The sequence below is a fragment of the Ochlerotatus camptorhynchus genome, unplaced genomic scaffold (genome assembly GCF_037179485.1).
Source record: "Ochlerotatus camptorhynchus isolate MF236.1 unplaced genomic scaffold, CSIRO-AGI_Acam_v1.1 ptg000176l, whole genome shotgun sequence".
Classification (NCBI taxonomy): Eukaryota; Metazoa; Arthropoda; class Insecta; order Diptera; family Culicidae; genus Ochlerotatus; species Ochlerotatus camptorhynchus.
In genome coordinates this window covers 5,650,448-5,674,111 of record NW_027040666.1, presented here as the reverse complement: position 1 = coordinate 5,674,111, position 23,664 = coordinate 5,650,448, and the positions used below count along the sequence as shown (strand labels likewise).

Here is a 23,664-nt window from a genome sequence, read left to right as displayed (position 1 = left end):
AGGCGACTTTTGTTTTTGTTGAGTGAAAGCAGAAAGAGCCGTACTCTAGAACAGAGATAGTTGTTTATTTATACAGCGTTATGAGGTCTCGTGGGTGAGTACCCCACCATGTGCCGCAAATTGAACGGAAAAAGTTGATCCTCTGCTGACATTTTTGCTTCGCGGGTGTTTTTGTTCGCGTATCATATGTTTTAAACATAATTTGTGTCATACATTTGAAATATTAACCAACCATGAGAAGATACTTGAAAATATAAGAAATTATTTGAAAACAAATTTGAGCAGCCAAGTGTATATGTCATTTGTACTATATTATCAAGTGCAGCAGCCAAAGTTATCAAATTGAAACCAAATCCAAACTATCGAAAATGCATTCAAAAAAATTTCATTTGTTTCTCGTCCCCCGATTTCAGATTTGCCAAAGTTTGGCGAGCCGATCCAGAATCTAACCGTTGCAATTGGTAGAGAAGCAATACTGATTTGCGTGATTGATAATCTTCAAACGTATAAGGTGAGAAACTGCTACAACAATAAAATCCAATGTTCGATGATTATTTAACACGATGTCACGCAGGTCGCTTGGTTAAGGGTCGACACCCAAACGATTCTAACGATACAAACTCACGTGATCACTAAGAATCACCGAATGACGATAACACACGTAGAGGGCCGCAAATGGGTGCTGCGGATAAAAGACGTCAAAGAGTCCGACAAGGGATGGTACATGTGCCAGGTGAATACTGATCCAATGCGAAACCAAATTGGCTTCCTGAACGTTGTAGGTAAGTTTTATCATATATTTTTTAATAATAAAGTAGAACATCTTGAGGAAAACGATTAATACTTGTGAAGCTGAGAAATTGTTCAGTTTGGAGCATGGAGCAATATACTCCATAGAATAGTGTGATGTCTCTATTTCCAAAGAAATGGTTTATAGAAAATATATTGTCGATCAGTTTCGGGAAGACCTTCTACCAGCAATTAAAAAAAAAGAAACTATTCCCGATTTTTTAGATTAACTATCAACATTTTTCTTCATGGCAAAGTTCGAGTGGTAGGAAACGTTATTTTAAACTGCTGGAATGATGTGATACACTGAACGGAATAATAGTACGTTCAGACTACAGAGTTATAACATGTTATAGCGCTTTCTTGATGGTGGTTTCTGTGTTGCAATTATTTGACAACCGTTATAACATGTTATAACTCTCCAGTCTGTACAGCGTTTAAGAAAATCAAGCATGCCTCTTATTTTGGGTGTGATAATTTTTATATTTCAATACATATCACATGTTACGAGTGCCAATATTGAACGATTTTTCAAATATGTTTTTTGTTTGTCAAGTAACTACTGCATTTTCCCAAAAGAAAAGTATGCTTAGTCGACAGAAAAAAATACGTTCGATCCATAGAATTGGTTTATTTGCTTACAGTGCCACCCAACATCCTGGACTATCCCACAAGTACGGACATGGTGGTGAGAGAGGGTAGCAACGTGACACTGAAATGTGCAGCGTCAGGATCCCCTCAGCCGGTTATCATATGGCGAAGGGAGGGAAACGAGCCAATTAGTTCTGAAGGTAAATTGAGGAAAAAAATCACATCCATCATGTTCGAGCCATTATTCAGTCAGTGCCTTTTGCTCATCATTTTTCACTGCAACAGCTTCCAGTCATAACACGTCAACGTTTTCCATTCCACGGGTCAATCGGTTGGACATGGGAGCCTATTTGTGCATCGCATCCAACGGAATTCCTCCATCAGTCAGCAAACGTGTGATGCTGATAGTGCACTGTAAGTATTCATGTAAAAATGTTTATAAATAAGTGCACCGAAAATGTATTTACTCTTTAAACAAAGAAAGATAAACATAATGCTCGAAGCAATACCAAAAATCTCATGCCACTTTTCTAATAGACCAATCTTCATTAATCGATTCTCTTCATTGAATTTTTCTTTGGTTAACAACAGTTTTGGTCTATTTGAAAAGTGACGCGATATATCTTTCCGAGGGCTGTTGTCATATACCAATCGATTCAGCTCGACAAGATTAGAAAATGTTAGTGTACTGGTATAAGTGTGAGTGAGTTTTTTTATAGGAAGTGTAAATCCGGTTTGAGCTTCCAACTGTCGCTCAGCACAACCAACTTACCCGGTTCGATGGTTGAAACACGATAGAGGTTGTTGCACCTAGTATCGAGTCAAGTACCTTGCATTCAGCGGCGCCGGTGGTGTAGTGGTAAGCGTGATTACCTCTCACCCCAGTAGGCCTGGGTTCAATCCCAGTCGGGACCGCTGGGATGTTCTGAAGCATAACATCTCTGATCACGCCTTCCTTCGGAAGGGAAGTAAAGCTGTTGCACAGTGGTGCCAAGGGTATCAAAACACGCGCTCCTTTATTTACGCTGATTTAAAGGTACTAGGTGTCTTATGATAAGTTTCTCGAGTTAAATCACTCCTTCTTATGGTAAAAGAAAATTAAAGATTAATCCACCTAAAAGTGCGATGCAAAATTTATTTGTTTAATATGATAAGATACAACATAATTAAGTTCGGCAAAGCTGTAGAAAACATTACTGTGAACAACTTTTCTGAAGATATAACTTTCTAGCTCTTATAACTGCTGAGATTTAAAGGTTTTTTGTGGAGACATCATTAAAATCAGTTTTTTATCTGTACATTTTTCTACAATATTTCTACATGTTTGGCATGTTCTACAAATATGTTACAAATATCAAATTGCTATCTGATCTGAGATGCTACAAATGTTAATTGATATCATTAATATTTGAAAAGTTATTTACATTTTTGAGCTTGAGCTTGAGCTTGAGCTTGATTGACCGCCCACGGTTGCTACTCTGTTATTGCCAGATCAGCTGTAATTACACAGAGAACCAATAGACGATGCTTGGGACTAGCAATCATCCTCAATGTGTAAAAACTGGTGATCTTAAATTAGGCAATACCAGCCCCGGCCGCGCCCGAACACAGGTCAAGAAAGGAATGGGAAGGATTGTGTTGACATGACACTCGCTTTGATGGAAGCCGAGAACACCTCTGCACTTCCACGAGGAATCACTGGGATGTTGGATAAGAGGGTTGGGTTTGCAGCAGGGTTCGTTTTGGTAAACGATAAGCTGAATTGATGTCCTAACGATCATATAACGCGAAGGAGCTTGGGACTAAACCCACGGTCTTCTGCTCAGTAAGCAAAAACGTTTGCCACTAGGTAGACGAGCACCTTTTTAATCACCGAGTTGCTGTTATTACCATGTAGTCATATTAACAAATAAAACGATTGACGAATCTTGAATGTGGATGGGCCTGAGATTAGACTCATGATGTTCTGCTCAGTAAGCAAAAACGGTTGCTCTAAGGCCACCGAGCCCCTCATATCACATAATACCGTTGCTCAAATTTTTGTATCCATTCAAACCTGGAACCAACGACAACAACGAGTTTCGCAAAATACACGATACACAAGCGATTTTACCATAAATCTCTTTGATATGTAAGGACCTGGGACCGCGTTTTTCTGCTCAGTAAGCAGGCCACTGTAACCGACGATCTTTCAAATCCGAAAACTAAAAACTACGAAAAAGTACTTAGGCCTTCATTAAGTTCCACTTTCACGCGACGTTCAATGTTTCAATTTGCTCTTTACGTATTGTTCAGGCTATAAATAGGCTCTTTTCAAAAGTTACGCGAGAAATACGCACAATCGTCGCCTACCTCGCAAAACTGGTTCCAAACGACAACAAAGGCATAAGCAACGATGGATTGTTGAACTTTGCTGGCTGGTGTAGTGCTGCTGAAAAAAAGATAAGTCTATTATTTTGGTTAGTGATCGTTTGGATTTGGGTCACCCCACGTTGTGTTTAGGTTAGTATAAATAAATAATACTATTTAGTCATATAAATCACCACAGCTCATTATCTTCAGCGTTACCGGTTTTTTGTTTCTGGATCTTTAGTTGCCTCTGTGATATACTTACTTGCGGCATACTATTTTGGGAGTGTATATGAGCGTGTACCATGTACGGTAGCTCATCTCTCATCGTGATGGTGGGACATAGTAGACAAATTAGAGAGAAAACAAGGAGGTATTAGTATTAGTTATATGTAAACAAACAAAACAAAAGAAGAGAAGAGGAAAGAAGAGCAGAAAAATAAAAAGGGGATAAAGTAGATAACAATGGAAAGAAACGTAGGCAGATTATTAGAAAAGGCATTATCCGAGACCTCAATCAAATGTCACTCCCGCCGAGATCTCAGCGAAACCATCCCCGCCGAGACCCGCACAGCCGAGCTCGGTAGAAAAAACTAAGTGTGTATATAGATTAGTAGGAAAATAAATAAAACTACTTTATGACTCAAAGTGCAATGAATGAGGGTTAGTTTCGGGATCATTTCAGTGTTAGAGTTATGTTAGTTTTGATCCGTAATCAGCCCTGCTGACCCCTTCAACATTAGTTGCAGGCAGTGGTTGTTAGATAATGCGGCACTGTAACTACTACTATTTTAGAGGTATGATTCGTCAAGTTTATACAACTCAATGTTTCAATTTAGCCAAACTATCTATCTTACAATTACAAAAGCAAACCGAAACTTACAATTATATGCAAATGCAAAATGAAACTTGACAAATCATAGTCAATCCCCTTATTACAGGGCAGGGCCTGACGATTTGAATCTAATTTAATTTTGATCAGTGAACGGGCACCATATGGTACATTTTCTCAACATGAACCTATCATTTCCAGCCTATCTGAACTATTTAATAAATTGAAGCCATAACATGGGTTACGCTCCCCCTAAGCGGGCCCTCCGCATCCTGTCTCTGTCTTATCTCAAATACAAAATGCCAATGGTATGAATGTATCTATATATATATTGGTCAGGCTTTAGAATCGTCCAGTGGGCAGTGCGCTCTACACTCCAAGTTACCTTTTTTTCAAATTTACCGCAAATTTGATATTTTACCCATTGAGTGTTGATTAGTCACAATGAAACATTGTGACAGAAGTTGAGGTTACTAGTGTATTAAATAATCTAGGTCCTATTTATGATTATATCTGAAAAATCCAAATCTGGCCAACGCCCACCCTAAACCTAAACCTGTTCTAATCCACCTGAAATGACTAACGTATGGAAGACTTTTACTACCCAGCCATGCAATAGTCTCATTCCGTGCCTTATGGCAACTTGATGATTCTATTGCGCTCATCTTCTTGCACCACCCAGGGGAGACTTGGTCCTGTACCCAATGCTTAACTTATCTCCTTTCCACTCAGCTACTCGCAATTTCTTGTGATATAGTGGGCGGAATATTATTATATGAGACAATTCAATGCAGACGTCTTTCCAAATTTGGCAGATCGACAGGTAATCGGTGAGTTACCACGATAGTTGCTATTCAACAACTCGACAACGTCCCATCGTCAACGCCTGCTATGAGAATTTCCCATTGCAGACGCCAACGAAATGACGTCATCGAGCTATCGATCAACTACCCTGGTTATCGCCTGGTACCTTATAGCACGATGCTAGGAGGCGAACCGGAAGAATCGATGAGCTACCTCCCCCTGAAAAGTTATTTACATTTTTGGGTTAAAAATTGGCCAACTTCCAATACCAATAACTTCTAAACGGGAGAAAACGAGTCAATAGAAATAACCCAGGTTGCTTGATTATCCATTTGTATGCCAGTTTTCACACCTACTCGATAACAGTCCCGTGGTTTCACAAAATCGCCATTTTAAATTCTGAAAAGTGACAAGTTTCAATGCAAGTATTTCGGTTAAGGGTAACGTGGGGGCGGTCTGGTTTCTTTACCATTTTATTGCATTTTCTTGTACTTTCAATTGCTCAAAGAATGGCCTGCTCGTTTTTGCCCTTTTAGAAGTTATTGGTATTGGAAGTTGGCCAATTTTCAACCAAAAAATGTAAATAACTTTTCAAATATTATTGATAGCAATTTACAGTCTTCTTGAAAGATATGTAATTTGATATTTTTAACATCTTTGAAGAATATGTCAAACATGAAGAAATATTGTAGAAAAAGTTATGGATACAAAATTGATTTTAATGATGTCTCCACGAAAAAAACGTTTAAATCTCAGCATTTATAAGAGCTAGAAAGTTATAATCCTCAGCAAAGTTGTTCACAGTAATGTTTTCTACAGCTTTGCCCAACATTATTATGTTGTATCTCATCATATTAAAAACATAACTGACAGGCTGCTCCGCAAAAAAAGAGAACGGAAAAGATCATACAACGGGATTCTTGAAATACCTAGCCTACAAAAAGGCGATAACAGGCCAACAGCAATGGAGGTTACCCAAATAAACTACAATCATTACGACACTGCACAGCAAATGTTGTGTCTGTCGACAACAGAAACCAAGTGCGACGATGAAAACATCTGACATGAGCCAAAATCTATCTTGCGACACATCGATCCACATTGGCTACATCTGGGCATGTGCCGGATACCCCCAGAAAGTGGCCAACATCTGACAATACTCATTATCCGACAACTCAAATCCCATGAGACAACCAAATCAATGGTTAACTGAGCAACAAAAGCGTCTATTCGTTCGTCGCCGAATCCATTGCACATGATCAACTGTCGCTCCGGTGTGGTCACCTGCGCGAATTTCACTGTCGAGGTAAACGCAATTTATTTGCTTCCGCTCCCGCTTCGAATAAATCTCACGAGTGTTGGGGAGCCTTAAAACATACTCTTCAATCGTATGATGCTACCACAGAACAGATAGGTAACATGGGAATCAGAAACGGAGGCATTTAAATTTCAATTGGTAGTGACACCTAGCGGTGGAGAGAACGCTTTTTACACTCAAAATTTATTTACACTTACGCCACCTTTTACCATTTATACCAGCTTTACTTGTATATAAAATTCAAACGTACCCAAGATTCATATATTGAAAGGTGTGTACACTTCTGTTGGTGCTTATGTATAGAGTGTCTGTAGGAAAAATGAGAACATTTTATTATATAAAAAAAAAAAAATTCTTGTTTTGAATTCTTCTTCTTCTTCTTCTTCTACTTCGCATTGAAACTTATTGCTTATCGCATATAAGCTTATCGCGTGCTCTAAGCTTAGTGTTCTAGATACACTTCAACAGTTATTTATTGAGAGCTTTCTGTGCCGGTATCATTTTACATTAGCATAATTGTGTGGCAAGTACAATTAAATATACCGAAGACATAGAGATTGCCGTTGACGAGAGCTCCTTAACTCTTTACTCCTATGAAGAAATCTCATATGTGGCGCCTTGTTGCCAGTTTTCCTAGACTTTTCGATTCATTGCGTGTGTGATAATATTTATTGCATTCCTTTGCTTAATGCCTTTGATTTATTGATCGAATAATTCAATGGAATAATTAAATAAAGGTTGTCATGTTACTTTTACATGTAACATTTGTATGCTTATCAGTACATAGTGGTTTAATCCAAGGTTAGTTGTGTACTAGGATTTAATATTTTTCTTTCAATCTGGCATTGCTGGTACTGGTATAATTGACAACAAGAATCGTACAGTACTACCCTTATATTTTGATCATGTAAATCAAATGAAAACTTTACGTTATTTTAATTTTTTTACTAAGGATTGCTACTATTGAAAAGCCAAACGCAACGGATTATAATTATGTTATAGATGCACAGCTTATTTGACACATGATCTTTATTAGCATATTTGTATAGATTTAGCTAATTAGTGGATTTATGAAACTTCCAACAGTCGCGCTGGTGCACTTGATGAACGTGCAAAAAAGAAGATAGTACCGTAATTTGGGGGTAAATTGTGCCAAAATTCACAATTTTAAGTTCCGTTCCATATCAAATTCACATTTTAGCGAGGAAATTAGTTTTAAGCATGCAAATAATGATTCATAAATAATATATATACGACTGTTGAAGAGATGGTTGATTTAAATCAAAATTTCATTTAACTAAAAATCTATAAAAACTGGACCATTGAAATTCCTTATGAGGGGTGACTTTGGGCCAAAAAATATATTTGACCATAAATCTCAAAATAAGTAAATGCAATGTAACTATGAGGAGTACATTTGGAAATTATCATAATGTCAATCGAATATATGAATAAGGATCACGTTTAATCCATGTCTATCCACATAAAAGCAAGGTTAAAAATACTTATTTCAGCTAACATAATGTTTTTTGGAATAATAAAACCAAAAGATGGTATGATGGCATGTTTTACTTGTAACTTACTACATGGGGCGACTCCGGCGTAGTGGTTAGAATCCATACCTCTCACGCCAAAGTCACAAGTTCAAATCTCACCCCCGGACAAGTCACGAATGACCCAAAAGCGTTAAAATGACTATAATTTAAAAAAAAAAACAAAAACAAACTTGTAACTTACAAGAACAGATGACAAAGTATGCGTTTGAAACATAAAACCTGTAAATTTTGCTTTGTATTAGTCACAATCATCGATTTTCTTATCGCTGAGTGAGTGAGTGAGTGAGTGTGTGAAAAATCGCTGATTGTGACTCTCATGAAGTGAAATAAACACATTCTTTGCAACCTCTTCTTGTATCCTACCAATTCAAAATATGATCAAAGCATCTAATTATTTCATAATTAAAAAAAAATTGTTTTAGATGAAATGAGAATTTGCAACCTTGCATAAAAGTATGTTAAAATATGTGATTACCAATGGACCATTTTAAACAACGCTTTTTAAAGTTATTTATGGCACTTAACTTTTGAACACTATTTAAACAAAACAACATGATAATTTTATATACGCTTTACCTCAGGAGTGCAAGCAACATGATTTAGTAATCATTTTCTATATATTCCAGATATTTTTAAAACTTAACATGTTTAATTTTTGGTCCACTGTCACCCCTACTTACGGTTTAAGGTAAAATCACGTATTACGGCAGGTTTTATGTATCAAAAATGCTGAGACTCCTCTTTGGCACAAACCTGCAGACAGATTTTTTGAACTATATCATTTTGTCCGCGCATGGACTTTAAACTTTTACGTTGCGTTTTCGTTGTTGTTTAGTTGAATTGAACAAAAAAATACACCATTTGCTCGACCATGAATGGTTAAATGGCGGAGGCATCGAACCTTATTATTATCATACAGAGTCAGAACAGCAAGTGGCATAGTTGTACATACATACATAGTTTTTCCACAAACACATTTGCAATCACCATATTTAAAAACGAGACATTTCACCAACATCCCATCAAATATGTTTATAATTGGTTCAAACAAATTATGATACTAATAGTGAGTTTATGCAAAGTTATCAGGGTATCACGTATTCAAACAAAACCGGTAGAATTACGTCAATAATGATTGTTTTGGCCAAGCATTGAAAAAAAAAAGAAAATTTGATTTTTGCATGTTCAGACAATTAGGGACGTACTGTAAGAAAAATGTTTTAACGGCAATTATACCAATTTATACAAGATTTAAAATCATCATGTGCACTGCGAAATGAAAATAGAAAGGAATAGCAAAAATAACATGAAAAGCATGAACTCAGTTTCAGATGAAACCGTTTGCTCTGAGTTACCTATCTGTTCTGTGATGCTACTCAACTACAGCAGAAACGTACCTATTTTGTCCATTGCTTTTTTATAACTCGTGACTTTGACGTCGTCGTCAATTTTCGCTGGATGTGTGACCAAGCTGCAGCAACTCGAGGGCACTCACAAAATTTTTGTTGCAAAGTCTGGATTCTAACCGTGCAGTGCAGACAGTTAGGGTCGTTTGCTCGTCGATGATGTTCATCAGTCTACGGTGCTCTCGTTCACTAGCAGGTAAAGATCAGTACGCTGGCTTGACGACAACCTTCTTGATGATATGTTCATCCAATTCCAATTGATTCCAATTGATACCTGGATGGTTTCGTTCCACTATAGGTAGCTCAGTTTGTTCCAAGTAGAGACGATGAATTTGATCGCTGGAGGGGTTTTGTTGGATGTGGTGTCAAAAAAAGGGAATTTGCTGAGAGAGGAGCTAGTCAAGGAAGATCGGCGGGGGGGGGGGAATATTTTGGCCAAGAAGGGAATGATAAAAAGGAAGGAAACCGATCTCCTGCAGGTGACGATTGACCAGAAGCGCCTTGCATTTGATCGCCAGTAGTTGCAGTTTCAGTCCACCCTTCCCTCTGCTGCCCGCCAACTGCTTTATTGGGACTCGTGCGGGTAGCCCATGAAAAAGAAAAGGCCCCATCGTTGATGTGAGCTTCACCGTGTGAGCACATTACGGTGGAATAACAGACGAGATGTAGGGGAGAATGGTATACAACGCACCCCCTGGGCAGAACGCACCAGCTGACTTTCATTTGTGTTTTTCATGGCTTTTAAGTAACTTTTTTGTTGTCTTATCAAGCAGCACTTCTGGCATAGCATCTGAACTCAAAATCCTGCATGATAAATCCTAGAATTGGATTAAAAATTCCAAGAAAAACTCAAAATAAAATGAAAAAGTGCGTCTTACCCCGGGGGTGCGTATGTACTGTTCTCCCCTACCACACCTTCGCAGTGATAAATGTGTTCAGCAGCAGCACTTTCTGCGGCAGGGAAAGGGAGCGCATGTTATGCAACCATCCTGGATAATAAAGCATCCCAGTTTTGTTTAACCATCAGCCGCACTGAGTTGGTGAAAATAACGCCCAGCACCTTGAGATTCTCCTTTGTCTGCAGCCCTGATATCGTCATTGGATCTCCATTGATGAAACCGACATGGATCGCCACTGTTTTCAGTCGATTTAGCTTTGCGTCGGATACGATCTCGCAACTACGAAAAAACTGATAAATCTGGTCGATCGTTTGCGTTGAGGTGGCAATCACCGTGATGTCAACAGTATACGCAACTCAAAGATCACCAACACCAACACGCTCCACCCGGGTGAAGAGGGGATGAAGATATAGCACGAACAGCAGTATCGACATCGGGTCTCCCTGATGTACGAACCTTTCTATACGGAACGGCTCTGAGAAGCACCCATTCTCTAAAAGCCGTGATGAAGAGGCAACAGCGACCCGAGAAAGCCAGCAGACGAAACCCTGGTCGAAACCCAGAGAGAGCAGGGTCCGATGCAGCAACTCATGAGAGACCCGATCAAACGCGTGATCAAGATCGAACGAGATCATCCTCCCCTTCTGCTTCCTTCGAGCTTTGAGCGAGAGTGTAGCTTGAAAAATAGAGCGGACAACTCGATGGATTTTAAAATCGACGTTGAACAGGCTGATCGGATGGTATGCTCTTGCTATCCCATCCCCACCTCACTTTTTAACCACGATTGTACCATCGGCTAATTCAGATGGTAGCTCATTCGTCACAGATTTAGTAATAACGAAGTAGAGCTCTTGATAGATGACGTCGAATGTTCGTAGGTAGAACTCCATCAATCCCCGGTGATTTGCGTTGGCTTCGTCGTTATCGGGTACGGCTGTCGAAAATTTCTTCCCCAACCTACCTCGTCTCTTCCGTCGCATACAGGTCCCTGAAGTATCGGACCATGTGTTGCTTGATCTTCAGAGAGTCATGTATTTCCTCTCCTTGTTCGTTCTGCAGTCCTGTTAAAAATGTTTTTTTACGTCGCTTATCACCCAACTGGAAAAAGGATATGCTGTCGCCGGCTACAGACGTCTCGTTGATGCGAATGAAATTTTTCGCAAACTGCCGCTGCAACTTGAGCATTTGTGCTTTTGTGCGGTTGATGCCCACCAGCATGGTGGGATTCTGGTAATAGCCATCATATGCGAGTCGCAATTGCTCGTAGAGACGTTGTTGTTCAGCGTCAGCTTCGCTCTACTTCCAGCGGAAAAAGAATTTTATTTTTGCTTCGCGCATGAGAGCCGCCATGTCATCCAGCTAGGGAAATTTCTCCGTTGGCGGGTCCAAAACTTTCATCGCACTTGGAATTCCTCTATGTTCTCGGCGGTTAAGAGGTGAGGGCGGAGGGACCAAAAACCGCGTTCTTGTTCGCGGCCAAGGTGGGGAAGGTAAATGCGCGCTGTTAGAGCTTTATGATCAGTGAACGAGCATACGTGCGTGGCAGCACTCCGTAGCTGCTCGCAAAGCCCAGCGCTGACATACATGCGGTCGAGCCTGGATGCCGCATGGTGTGTGACGTACGTGGGTGCGGGGCTTGTGGGGTACAGTTTCAGCGACAAATCGTGAAGCTGTCGCTGCCGTACGGTCATTTGGAGAGCACGCAGTTAAAATCGAGGATGACGTTTTGAGTGTTGTAATCAAGGTAGTACGCGATCGATTTCTCTTTCCGCACGAACAACTGTCCCCGATGGTACATATACGGTGCAGAGCGTCGTGTTTTGCACCCTCAAAGCGATGAGACGACCATCCAAGCTCTTCTCCACATGCGAGAATTGTAGGTGGTCTTTCAGCGCGATTGCCGTTCCCCGTCTTGCTTGGTCCACATTGCAGATAACGTTGAAGCCAGGGAGAGCGAGCTGCTTATTCCCCACCTCCTTGAGGAAAACGATATCCAGCTCCAGCGTTCGTACCAAGGTTCTAAGAACGTCAATCTTCGTTGCGTTCGTAATATTGTTGATGTTGATGATGACGAGGTTGTAAATGAAGAACTCAGCCCTTAGTTCATGATTCAGGGGCAGTTGGTTACACCCATCTCACTTGTCGTCGCAGTTGTCATCCACGCGAGACTTCTTGTCTGGTGCTCGAGTGCAGAGGTGCCTTCTGGAGCTGGATGAGCCTACAGACAAATCTGTTTCGTTTCCATACAACAGCAGTTTGCGATCCACTCCACCGCTAGCAGGGGGTTGTTGACTTGTAGAGGGAGTCAATGACCCGCTGTCCCATGGAGGAATCGAAGCCGAGATAGAGGTTAACGTGGGGAAATTCCTGATGAATGTGGGCGTCTTAGTGGAATACCTGTATAATGAGAGAGAGAAGGATTAGTATTTTCCATTTAATTCCACTACTTTATTTGCTTATCCTTGACAGATACGCGTATTTCGTCTACAATGTGCAGACTTCTTCAGTGTCTTGTACTAATACTCGACTGCCAGTCGAGTATTAGTACAAGACACTGAAGAAGTCTGCACATTGTAGACGAAATACGCGTATCTGTCAAGGATAAGCAAATAAAGTAGTGGAATTAAATGGAAAATACTAATCCTTCTCTCTCCCGTGGGGAAATTATTTTCAGTCAGAACTGGGTGTAGTAACTGCTTTTGTTGTTTACGTTGAAGAATTTGTTTCGGTGGTAGCATGGTAACCGATTTGGCCGAGATTGGTTCGAATCGAGGCTGGGTAGCTTGGTTCGAGTTTGTTTTAGTTTGGCTCGCATCGGGAGCGGTTTGTATCGCATTGGGAGCGGTTTGGTTCGCACTATACCCAAGTAACCATAAGCATTAAGCCATAGCTCTATATTGGCACTAATTCAGCATTCCTAATGCCAAAAAGCCGTATATTAGCATTTTTAATGCATATGAGCCTCATATTAGCATTGCTAGTGCACAGAAGCATTAATAAAAATAAGCATTCAGAAAGCTTAGTATGCGCATATAGTGCAATGATTTAGTGCTTACATGCATTTAGAAAGCCTAGCATTAAAACTTTCTTGAGTGCTTATAAAGGGCTTGATTAAAGTTTAGAAGGGCTAAAAAGTTATGTGTTGATCATCAAAAATACTTTATAAAATCAAAATAACATGGACGGTCCTCAGAAGTGGAAAAAAACGTTAAAAAGTGGACATTTCAGACGAAAAGTACATGTGTATCGTAATATAAACGTTTCTGATGTTCCCAATGCTACGGAAATTGAGCAACCGAATGAACTGGGATCAGAATCAGCATTATTTGTTTGTGCGGTTCCGGAACGTCCAACAAATTCTGCAGACGAGGAGACTGATGAAGGCAATTCTCAGACAGCTTCCCTGGATAATTCCCTGACAGATTATAGTCCCGATGAAGATTCCGAAGAAGAGTGGAACCACTTGTCTGATGCATCATACGTAGAAGCTAGCATTTGACTTCTCATCCCTAAACATGTTTCGCTGGAAAATAACAAACCTGATGAAATTGAACAAAGGTTTCAAATAAGTTGAGAAAAACCTATGAGTTATGGGACCTGTAGAAAGATTTCTTTTTTGTTTTCATTCAGTTTGGGTCGATGAAAATAAATTAAATTTATATAAAAATTTCTAAAAATAGAGCGCGGTAAAAAAATTTGACGTTTTATAAGATACCCTAGATCAGCATTAGTAATGCTTATTTGAGGCTGCCATCGTAGCATTTTATTAGCCCGCTATTTCGCCTTTTTAGCTTTATATCAGCCCTTTATAAGTATATACTGCATGATAAGCATTTAATCACTGTTTTATATGTGAATATAGTGCTAAATTAGAGCATTGTTCTAATGCTTACTGGTTACTTGGGTAGTCAACTACACGGATAGAAATCTCCTTATACCTTTCGGCAAATTTCTATTGCTGATTATTCATAAAATGTATAAGTCAACTAATAAGCAGACGTCTTGCAAAAAGTTAATGAAGATCATGGGTCAAATGAAATGTATAAGCGATCACACATACCTTTTATGCATTCTTATAGGACCTATGTGGTTTGTCTTATGGAATATATAAGGCTGATGTTTTGGCAAAAATGTATAAATGAAACACATGAATGAAATAATTGATTTTCGTTTCGTGTAGACTCGTTTTTTTTTTGCGATGGCGACTGCTTTGCGGCATCGGCGTATGACTTTTGTAGTTTTTTTTTTTTATTTTGCACCCGATGTGTATGTATTCGCGATGGTGACTCACCACTTCTACCTGTCTGATAAAAAAAAATCTGAGCATTACCTTTGGGTCTGTAACTTCAAACTTGAATTTTAAAGGTGCAAAAGGATCTTTGGAAATTAATTGCACTTGATCAAAAACATAAGCTACCGATGGTACAACACGACAAACATATAGAAAAGGCATGCACACAGGAAAAACAGATTTTTGTTCAAAATTTCATCAGATTTTGTAATTATACCTTAAAATTCTTACTTTTCATTTGAATCCACAAAAAATTTCATGAAAATTCGGGCTGTTAATAATCTTTGCACCAGCTCAGAATTAGTTTTTTTTTTATATAAAGCACTAATTTACTTCCATTTTTCCAAGAAAAAAAAATCTTCAATTTTTTTAATTGTAGTTTGTTTTTAATGAACATGATCAGTTATTTGCTTCAGTGTTTATATTAATCAGGTTTTTATATTAATCAGGTTTTTAAATCATTGCTCTACAACTTGCACTTAGATACTATTTCGTTACAATCAATATTTATTGAGATTCATTTTTTTTTTCAAATATAGTGCTTATGGAAATGCATACGCCCTTTTAGCATATGATGCTTGAGCCAAAATGGCCTAAATAGCTATGGCAGATTCATATTCCCTCCTGTCGAAAACATAGACAACGTTTCATTTAAATCGGGAAGGTTTGCGTCACATTTCAGCTTTTTCAGGAAGATTTCGCATGTAATTGCTAAACAGCTCTTTGTACTTTGCCACAGAGAAAAAAAAACACTTAAGAATTGAATAAACTTTACAGAGCCAAATTAGTTAGTTAGTTATCTTTATTAAGGAGACTTTCAGCTGAACGCTGGTTCGTCTCCGAGAGCCAAATTATCATTTCCGTTATACATTATTAATGTCTTAAATCTAAAGTTGAAGAAATTCAACCGAATACTCGCGTTCTTCTCGAGATTCGTGGATGACAATTTTATAAATGTAGAGATTTGAAGTATGATTTTTTTTTTTTTTTTTTCCTTTGGATTGTTTTTTCCGTCGATCTTGTTTTCCGTGCTGAGCACCAATGCTACCGACGTGCCAGGAAGGCAGCTCCCACACCTGGACCCTACCTATCGACCCATCAACTCATGAACCGGGGACCAATGGCTTTACTTCCCATCCGAAGGAAGGCGTGATCAGAGATGTTATGCCTCAGAACATCAGGTAATCACGCTTACCACTACACCACCGCACTATGGGGCGGCTCCATACAAAGTGGTGGCCAAAAATATTTTATTGGTTTTTCCGCACTTTTTGATGGTATTATAGTAAGTTAAGCATAAAATTAGTCATATTTATGTATTTTCATCGCATCCGGAAGGTGTAACTAGTATTAAACCCAGTAATGAGCTATTCCTGTACAATAAACTTGAAAGTTTGTTTTTAATTTTAGGGACAGTTCAAATGCAAATCAAAACTAGAATAAGGTTGCTGTGCATAAGATTAAATAGGAAAGGTGGAGGTGGAAACCCCCCCCCCCCTCCTAGCCAAGACCTGACCCCTCCCCCATTTTTTTATATATGTGATATAAGAGTATTGTTTTACCAATCAGGTATTTTGATGAAGAATTATTTGTCTATCGAACCTCCCCTCTACTGAAAATATTTTTTCCGTCCAAATCTCGCCTTTAGCATCATAAGGGCGTATCTGCATTGATCGATTTTCTCTTTCGTTAATAACTTGGCCAAACCGAAACCGATCGACGCAATTTTTGGACTGTGGCAAGATGTTATGATCAGTGCTGCGATTTGTCATTTTCATTGAGAAAACTTCAGTGGATATAGACAAAATTCATTTCAGCAGCAACACTGATAGAACTGAAAATCAAAATTTCCTTTGTCAAAATCTCACTCTTTTCTTTGTCAGTGACAAAGATTCCCTTGGTAAAAAAAACTGTGAATTTGCGCATTCTGTGTCACATTATTGTTCTCCAGGCTGATAATGATGATGATTCGTATTCACTTTGATGGTTCTATGTAACTGTTTTGCTAAATTAATTTGATTTCGATAGTAATTCAGCAAATGAAAAAACTGCACATCGTCGTCACTGATAGTAATATCCAGTGTTGTGAAAATATCAAAAGATCTAATCTCACCAATGTGCATAATCTCATTTGAGTATCGTAGACCAAAAACTCAACACGCAAACAACAGCAGATGATATTACAAGCTGTGATACGGTTGCTATGATACCATGCTAACAAAACTCCCCGGCTACAATTCTCACTGTTACTGTGTTGAGTTTGAGCTTCAAGATTTTTGCTGTACATCCGAACACGAAACGAAACATCCATCACTGCTGGCAGCAGTAACTTCGTGTCTGCCATCTGTGAAGAGTAAAGAAAGATAGCAAACTATGCTTTCTCTTTCTAAGAAAACGATGTGCAAAGGAATCATTTTTGTGGTAAGTCAACTCGTGGCTACAATTTTACATGTTCTGAATAGTCTCGCAATATCAAAGGAGCTTGTAAAAACAATATCATGCTTGATATTTTATTCCAATGTCATGCGTGATATTGGGAGCCCTTGAGAGCGAAACAAAATCATTTGAGTGAGGATTATGCCATCACTGGTAATATCACTGACAATTGATATTGATTGCTACTGATGGTGACTCTCTGCTGAAATGAGTGACCAGGGTTGTTTTGTTATTATCAGTTTTTAGTGTCGAAATTTTGCAGCACTGGTTATGATCCTTTTCCGTCAGTAAAAAAATCACGACGATCGGCTTCGATTTGGTCCAGTTATTAACAAAAGAAAAAATCGATGAAGACAAATCGATCAATGCAGTTATGTCGTTATGATACTCAAGGCGAGAAATAAATCATTAAAGCTAGTCGAAAGGATTATTTTTTTACTATGTTTCCATTATTTTTACTGAACACATATCAACATCGTTAACTAAGTTGAACTACATTTTTTATACTGCAGGGATGAATATACTACAAAATAAAACATAATTTTCTTTGACTAATTGTCATAATAAAATTTATTTAATAACTGTCTCTTAAAACTAAATTAAATTCACAAGCAATTCTACTCATTTTCTACATTTTCATCAAGACCAAAATCATCATCCATTAATGCATCTAGTGCATTGCCTTCAGTGTTTATATTTTCAGAGCTGACAAGATCTTCGAATACTAAAAGTGATTTCACAACATCTGGATATTCAAGTGATACCTGCTTTCGGATTCTATTACCTAGATTTATTGAACTTATCAAAGGATCAGATGAGTTCATAGCTCGAATAAAGACGTCATGTAGATTATCAACTCGTGACCTTTTCCTAGCATGATGGGTACGACATTTTTTTAGTAGTTTATGTTGGCACTCTGCTGCTTCCTCAGCTAACATGCCAAGAGGAGCAGGTGAATGGATTATTATGCTTCCAGCGTGAGCGAGTACTTTATGCACTGTTGCTGGAATTTTATACCAATCATACAAATTAAGATACCGCTGATATGTTTCCTTACAATAGTCATCAATTTTTTTAGGATTGATCGGGTCTTAGCAATTGATTACTATTAAAATATTACGAAATCTAATAATAAGCTCTTCGTCGATATCCAAAAAGTTTGGAAAGTAATTCAGGAGTTGAAAATACTTTTCGACACACATTTCCTGTTGTACTGGTCCCAGCTCCGCCTGCCCTGGGTTGATCAACTCGTACTCCGAACGCTTCGTACATTTTTGAGTAACGAGTTTTTTCCGTTCAAGATATTTGGCCTTTAAATCCTTCGTGATCTTCCACGTTTTAATTTCCATCCTATAGGAAATATGCAATAAACACTCAAAAAATCGCATCCAAGCATGCAGTGGAGATATGCCGTAATGCAGAGCATCTTCGTTCGAATCGTATCCTGCTTCAAACTTCTGTAAAGTATAAAAAAAAACATTCTTATTTTTATGGCCCTTAAAATTTGAAAAAAAAAAATATTACCTCTATATCACTCATTGCATTTGGAGTAGCTCCACAAATTGGACAGTTGGACATGGAAGAAGTATCAGTTACATGATTAAGAACTTTGCCGTCGATCATACTCATAACGAAAATAAAATCAACCAAAACATATTCACCATTCGATAATTGGATTTTTACTGGAACAAGCTGACTTATTTGATTTTCAATAAATCTCTTGGTGTTAAGCACCATCTCTTTTGACTCTTTGATAAATTCCAGCATAATTGGCCTACAGAACCGAATGCTTTGGGGTGTTAAATTATGCCACAAAATGTTTTTCTTGTTGTTCTTATAATAAAGTTGTATAGGAGTAGTTGTCACTGAAAAGACGTCACTGTCATCTTTTTGATTTGGCGTTGATAGCGCTTGGTTGTATTGTGAATAGCCTGTTGAGCCATACATACCCCAGCTGCTTAAAAGCACTACCCAAGTAACCATAGGCACGTTATTTCGCCTTTTTGGCTATATACGGACCTCATCAGAACTTGCAAACACTGGTATAGCCGTTGTTCAGCTGTATATAGCCAAAAAGGCGAAATAACGTGCCTATGGTTACTTGGGTAGCTCTGTGTCATAGTTGATATTCATTTGTTGGACGATTTCCGCATCGATGATTTGAATGATTCTTTCTGTTGTATGATTCATGAGTGCCTGTAATTTGACCTGAAAAAAAAGAAACATTTAAAGTTGGTGTACTGGAAAAATATGTGGATATTTATGTCTACCTGAATTTTTGATGATGACTCTTCGATTGACTCGGCTGAAGGTGAGCATACTTTTTTCATACTCTTAATTACATTGTAGCTCGGAAATCTTGATGGGTTCTTTTTCACTGTTTGCTCATATGCATATTTAGAAAAATCGCAGTCTAAAAAATATTCGAACGCCTCTTCAGGTGACATCATTCCATGCGAATCTTTGAGAGTCGTAAATATTTTAAATGCACTTTCTCGATTTTTGAGAACATGGCCAATCAAATTCACCATATTTGAATCCCCATGTCTATACGCAATTTGTCTTGTGAGTAAAAGAGCTCTTTCTATAGTGCCAACATTACCGCCAAATATTTCATCGGTTTTCCTTCGCTTACTTCTATCACTAAGCTCATCAAACTGTTTTTGTGGACGTCCGCGTCCATCATGGCCAGTTGACGTTGAAGGTGTTTCTGCGATGTACTCTGCAAGTTCCAAATGACTATCGAGCCAATCCTTATTGTATTTCTCAAAGCGCTCTTGTAGGCGGTGAGCCTTTTGCCACGCATTGTAAAAATGTTGTGCTACGTACTTCAACTTTTTAAGAAGTTGTTCTTGTTTGGCAAGATCAATATTATTTTTTTTTCTTGATATATTCAAATGCTTTTGTTGCATTGACTACTTGAGATTCTTTTGGATCAAAAAGTAACACGATGCTCCTATGATCCATATTATCACAAACAATTGTTTTCAGATTTTCGATTAAACTACTGCACAATATTGTTGGTAGCACACACACGTTGTTAGCGTTAAAGCCGAAAACAAACTCATGATTTGAAAATATGGTCCTCGTCTTTTAAATGCAAGTAGGTAACATCAATAATAGTTTTACCTAAGTTTAGTGGGTAGAAATTGTAAAATGGCACTCGAACAGGTAATTTCCTTTTGGTAGTGGTCTTTCTTTTTCCGTTGGTTATTATGTATTGAAAATATCAAAAGGGTATCGTGAAAACATTGAAAACTTTTTAGTCCAGTTGGGTAGATACGGTTTCTATATGTAATGATAATTTTCGGTCTGTTTTTACCCATTTTTAACAACAATAATAATTAAGTGTGTAACATTTTTAAGACCAAATTTGACATTTAACAGTTCCACTTTTCAACCAGTGTTTAATTTGTACGATTTTTTTGGTTAATGCTCGTATAATCGATATATGTAATTAACAAAAAAAAAACATTTAAAAAATCATTTTTACGACTTTGTGCCAAAATGACGCTCATACGCAGCTATACGCAGCTGGATCCTTGTTTTGCAGATAGTATAGACCCTAAACTAAAACGTAGTGGTGGTCTCTTGAGACTGCTCGGCCCTGCTCGTTAGATATAGTCCAACTTAGGCAAAAAAACATTTTTTTTTTCAATAACTGCCCATTTTTAACCAATTTTAATTAACCGTGTATCCTTATCAACATACCCATTTTCAAGTTTAGACAATTAGCTTTCCAACGGTGTATTAAATTCAATGTTTAGACCGTTATTCGCTGAGAAAATTGCATTTGTTTCAAATGCATTTTTTCTACAATTTTCAAAATTTTCCTAAGTCTGATGTCTGTGGCGCAATGAGTTTTCATCACAGAGGGCTGAAATTTTGGGCATCTAGGTTTTAACTATTTGGCTATCAAATGGTTTACAAGATACGTCATTCAAAGCAAGTCAATTTTTCGATTTTTGGCCACCACTTTCCCCATAGTGCACCGGCGCCGTTAAGTATGATTTATGATACAAAAATTTCCCTATTTCTAAAACCTGTACTTAATCTTAAAATTCAACATTATATCAGCTCTGTAATTATAAAATTATTAAATAAACAAATAATAAATAATAATAAAAAACATATACACACACACACATGAACGATGTTTTCTGATAAAATAGTGAAATAATTTAACTGTCGAGGCATAAACCAAAGCATTAACATATAGGTTTTATGGATTATCTTTTACAGTTGTTCCCATGATTTGGATACAGGACCAGCTGGTGGGAGCAGCACTAGGCCAGCGTCTAACTCTCGAATGCAACTCTGAAGCCTTCCCTAGATCAATCAATTACTGGATGAAGAACGAAACAATCATAACTCAAGGTAAGCCAATGGGATTAATCCTTTGCCGAACATGAGCTCATACATAACCATCATCCACGCATCGGTGCAAAAGTCACGCAGGCCTCAGCGCCAATTTCAATAGAGCGTGGAATCGGATCTCGTCTATTGAGGGTTAGGGAACCTGAATTCCAAAGCATGACCATTTCGGTTCCTTTTTCACTGTCCTGAACTCGCAGCATGAACAACATCCATCATTAATATTTTCCCGCTCGCTGCCCACTCGAGATTGGCTTCACTTCCCCCCATTGACGTCTGAGGGAGCATGAAACGCTAGAATTACTTTCTGCCGGTACCTACATAACACAATACGTATGACTGAAGGGGGAGCAAAATAGCAAATTGGCGACTAAGCGTAACGAAACAAAGTCAAACGGATGAAAATAATAAGCATGGAAAAAATCTGATAACAAGAAAAATTGTGACAAAATCATCATCTTGTTATTCAATCAAAGTGAAGAAAGGCAGTGGACGTGTTCGGGGAAACAGAACAGGATATTTTGCACAGGGTTTTTTTTTTTCTTGTCGTGTTTTGGGGCGGTTTGGTGAAACATTTTCGTCCTTTTGATTCAATCTCTCTTGCTCGGTGACAGGGTTATAACGAGGCCAAATTACGACAGATTCATTATTATGCTTTCTTCTACCAGAACAAAGAAGTGGCTTGTTGACACACAAAATGGAGAATCATGAGCTCTGGTTGACATATTACGGTGTTTCTGGACAGGACAATGGAGCACTATCTTCACTTTTCATCAGCCGCAACATTACCTTGGATTGACATTATCTCTGAGTTACTCAGCTGAAAAGAATATCAGAAAACGCATGAATGGCTATCCGGCGATGTACTGTTCCATTCAAAGGTGTTTATTTAGTTGAGGAAGGTTGCTTTGATAAGAATTATACAACGTAGGGGGAAATATTGTGGTTTAGCCAGTAAAAGGGAAACTAAGACATTTTATTTATTTTTAAAAAACATTCTTCATACAATTTGTGTACGCTAATCCATACATCTATTGTGATATGACATTGTGATTTAATTGGTTTAACTAGTTAATTTTTAATTGTTTTAATTTTTAATTATTTTTTTTTAAACTAGTCCTCTATGAATCTGTTCCAGTAGTTCTGCTAGTTTCTAACATTCGTTTCCATAACTGTCGCATATAAAATTGACATTTTATGCTAAGAAGTTGACTCCCACTACTGCACATTTCAGTCTTCTCTCTCATACTTGAACTCTTCATAACTCGATGAAAATTCAAGATACTTCAACCACTTTTCCCATATAATCTTCCAAAATCCCGGAGTGATTCGAGATACGGACAACTCAATCAAGTCAATCGCCGGTTTCTTACTAATTAAAGCTCAATAGCAAAAACAAATATCATAATCAGGTAGAGTAATGATTCCTCTATAATTTGGTATAGTTTGTTAACGAGATTGAGCTTTTATTCGCTATAAATCGACGATTTACACAAGCAATTACGCCCAACTCTCAAATCGTCCGGAATTACCTCCACAACACGATATTCTCGCTAACTGGATGATTCCTTCAATATCAAGTACGGAAGAGTTGTGCAACATTTGAGCTCAATGCTTGTGGCTATGGTCCAACTCAATTCTTTTGTATGAAACATATTGAAAAAGGAATGGTAGAAAATGTGATAAATTTCATATAATAATTGTCTAAGAGTTCATGATTAGAGAAGCTCAAAATTACAGTTGTGTTCAATATAATAGCAGCCCATGCCGATTTCCATACAAAATGGTCAACTTTGACATGATGTAACTTTGTTAACTTATCATCAATTGAGCTGAAACGTTCGTCACAGAACTACAAATATGTTCAATTTTTCGATTACAAAATACCAAATTTTTGGAAGCACCTGTTGGAAGTGAGACACTTGGTAAAATTGTAACCATTATGTATCATAGACGACGGCAGACCAGCTTCATGACGTTGTTCGTTGACAAACTTCCAAAACTGCTTGGGACGTGCAT

The 23,664-nt window shown here is 38.1% G+C and overlaps 1 protein-coding gene across 1 annotated transcript in view; it reads left to right on the top strand.

Moving 5' to 3' along the window:
- Positions 1 to 23,664, top strand: part of LOC135701758 (lachesin-like) — a 105,378-nt gene that overhangs the window by 56,050 nt on the left and 25,664 nt on the right. The window contains exons 3-7 of the mRNA XM_065222685.1: positions 414 to 511; positions 575 to 782; positions 1,434 to 1,580; positions 1,666 to 1,794; positions 21,514 to 21,648. Of these exons, the coding sequence (XP_065078757.1) occupies positions 414 to 511; positions 575 to 782; positions 1,434 to 1,580; positions 1,666 to 1,794; positions 21,514 to 21,648 (717 nt within the window). The remainder of the gene's footprint in view (positions 1 to 413; positions 512 to 574; positions 783 to 1,433; positions 1,581 to 1,665; positions 1,795 to 21,513; positions 21,649 to 23,664) is intronic.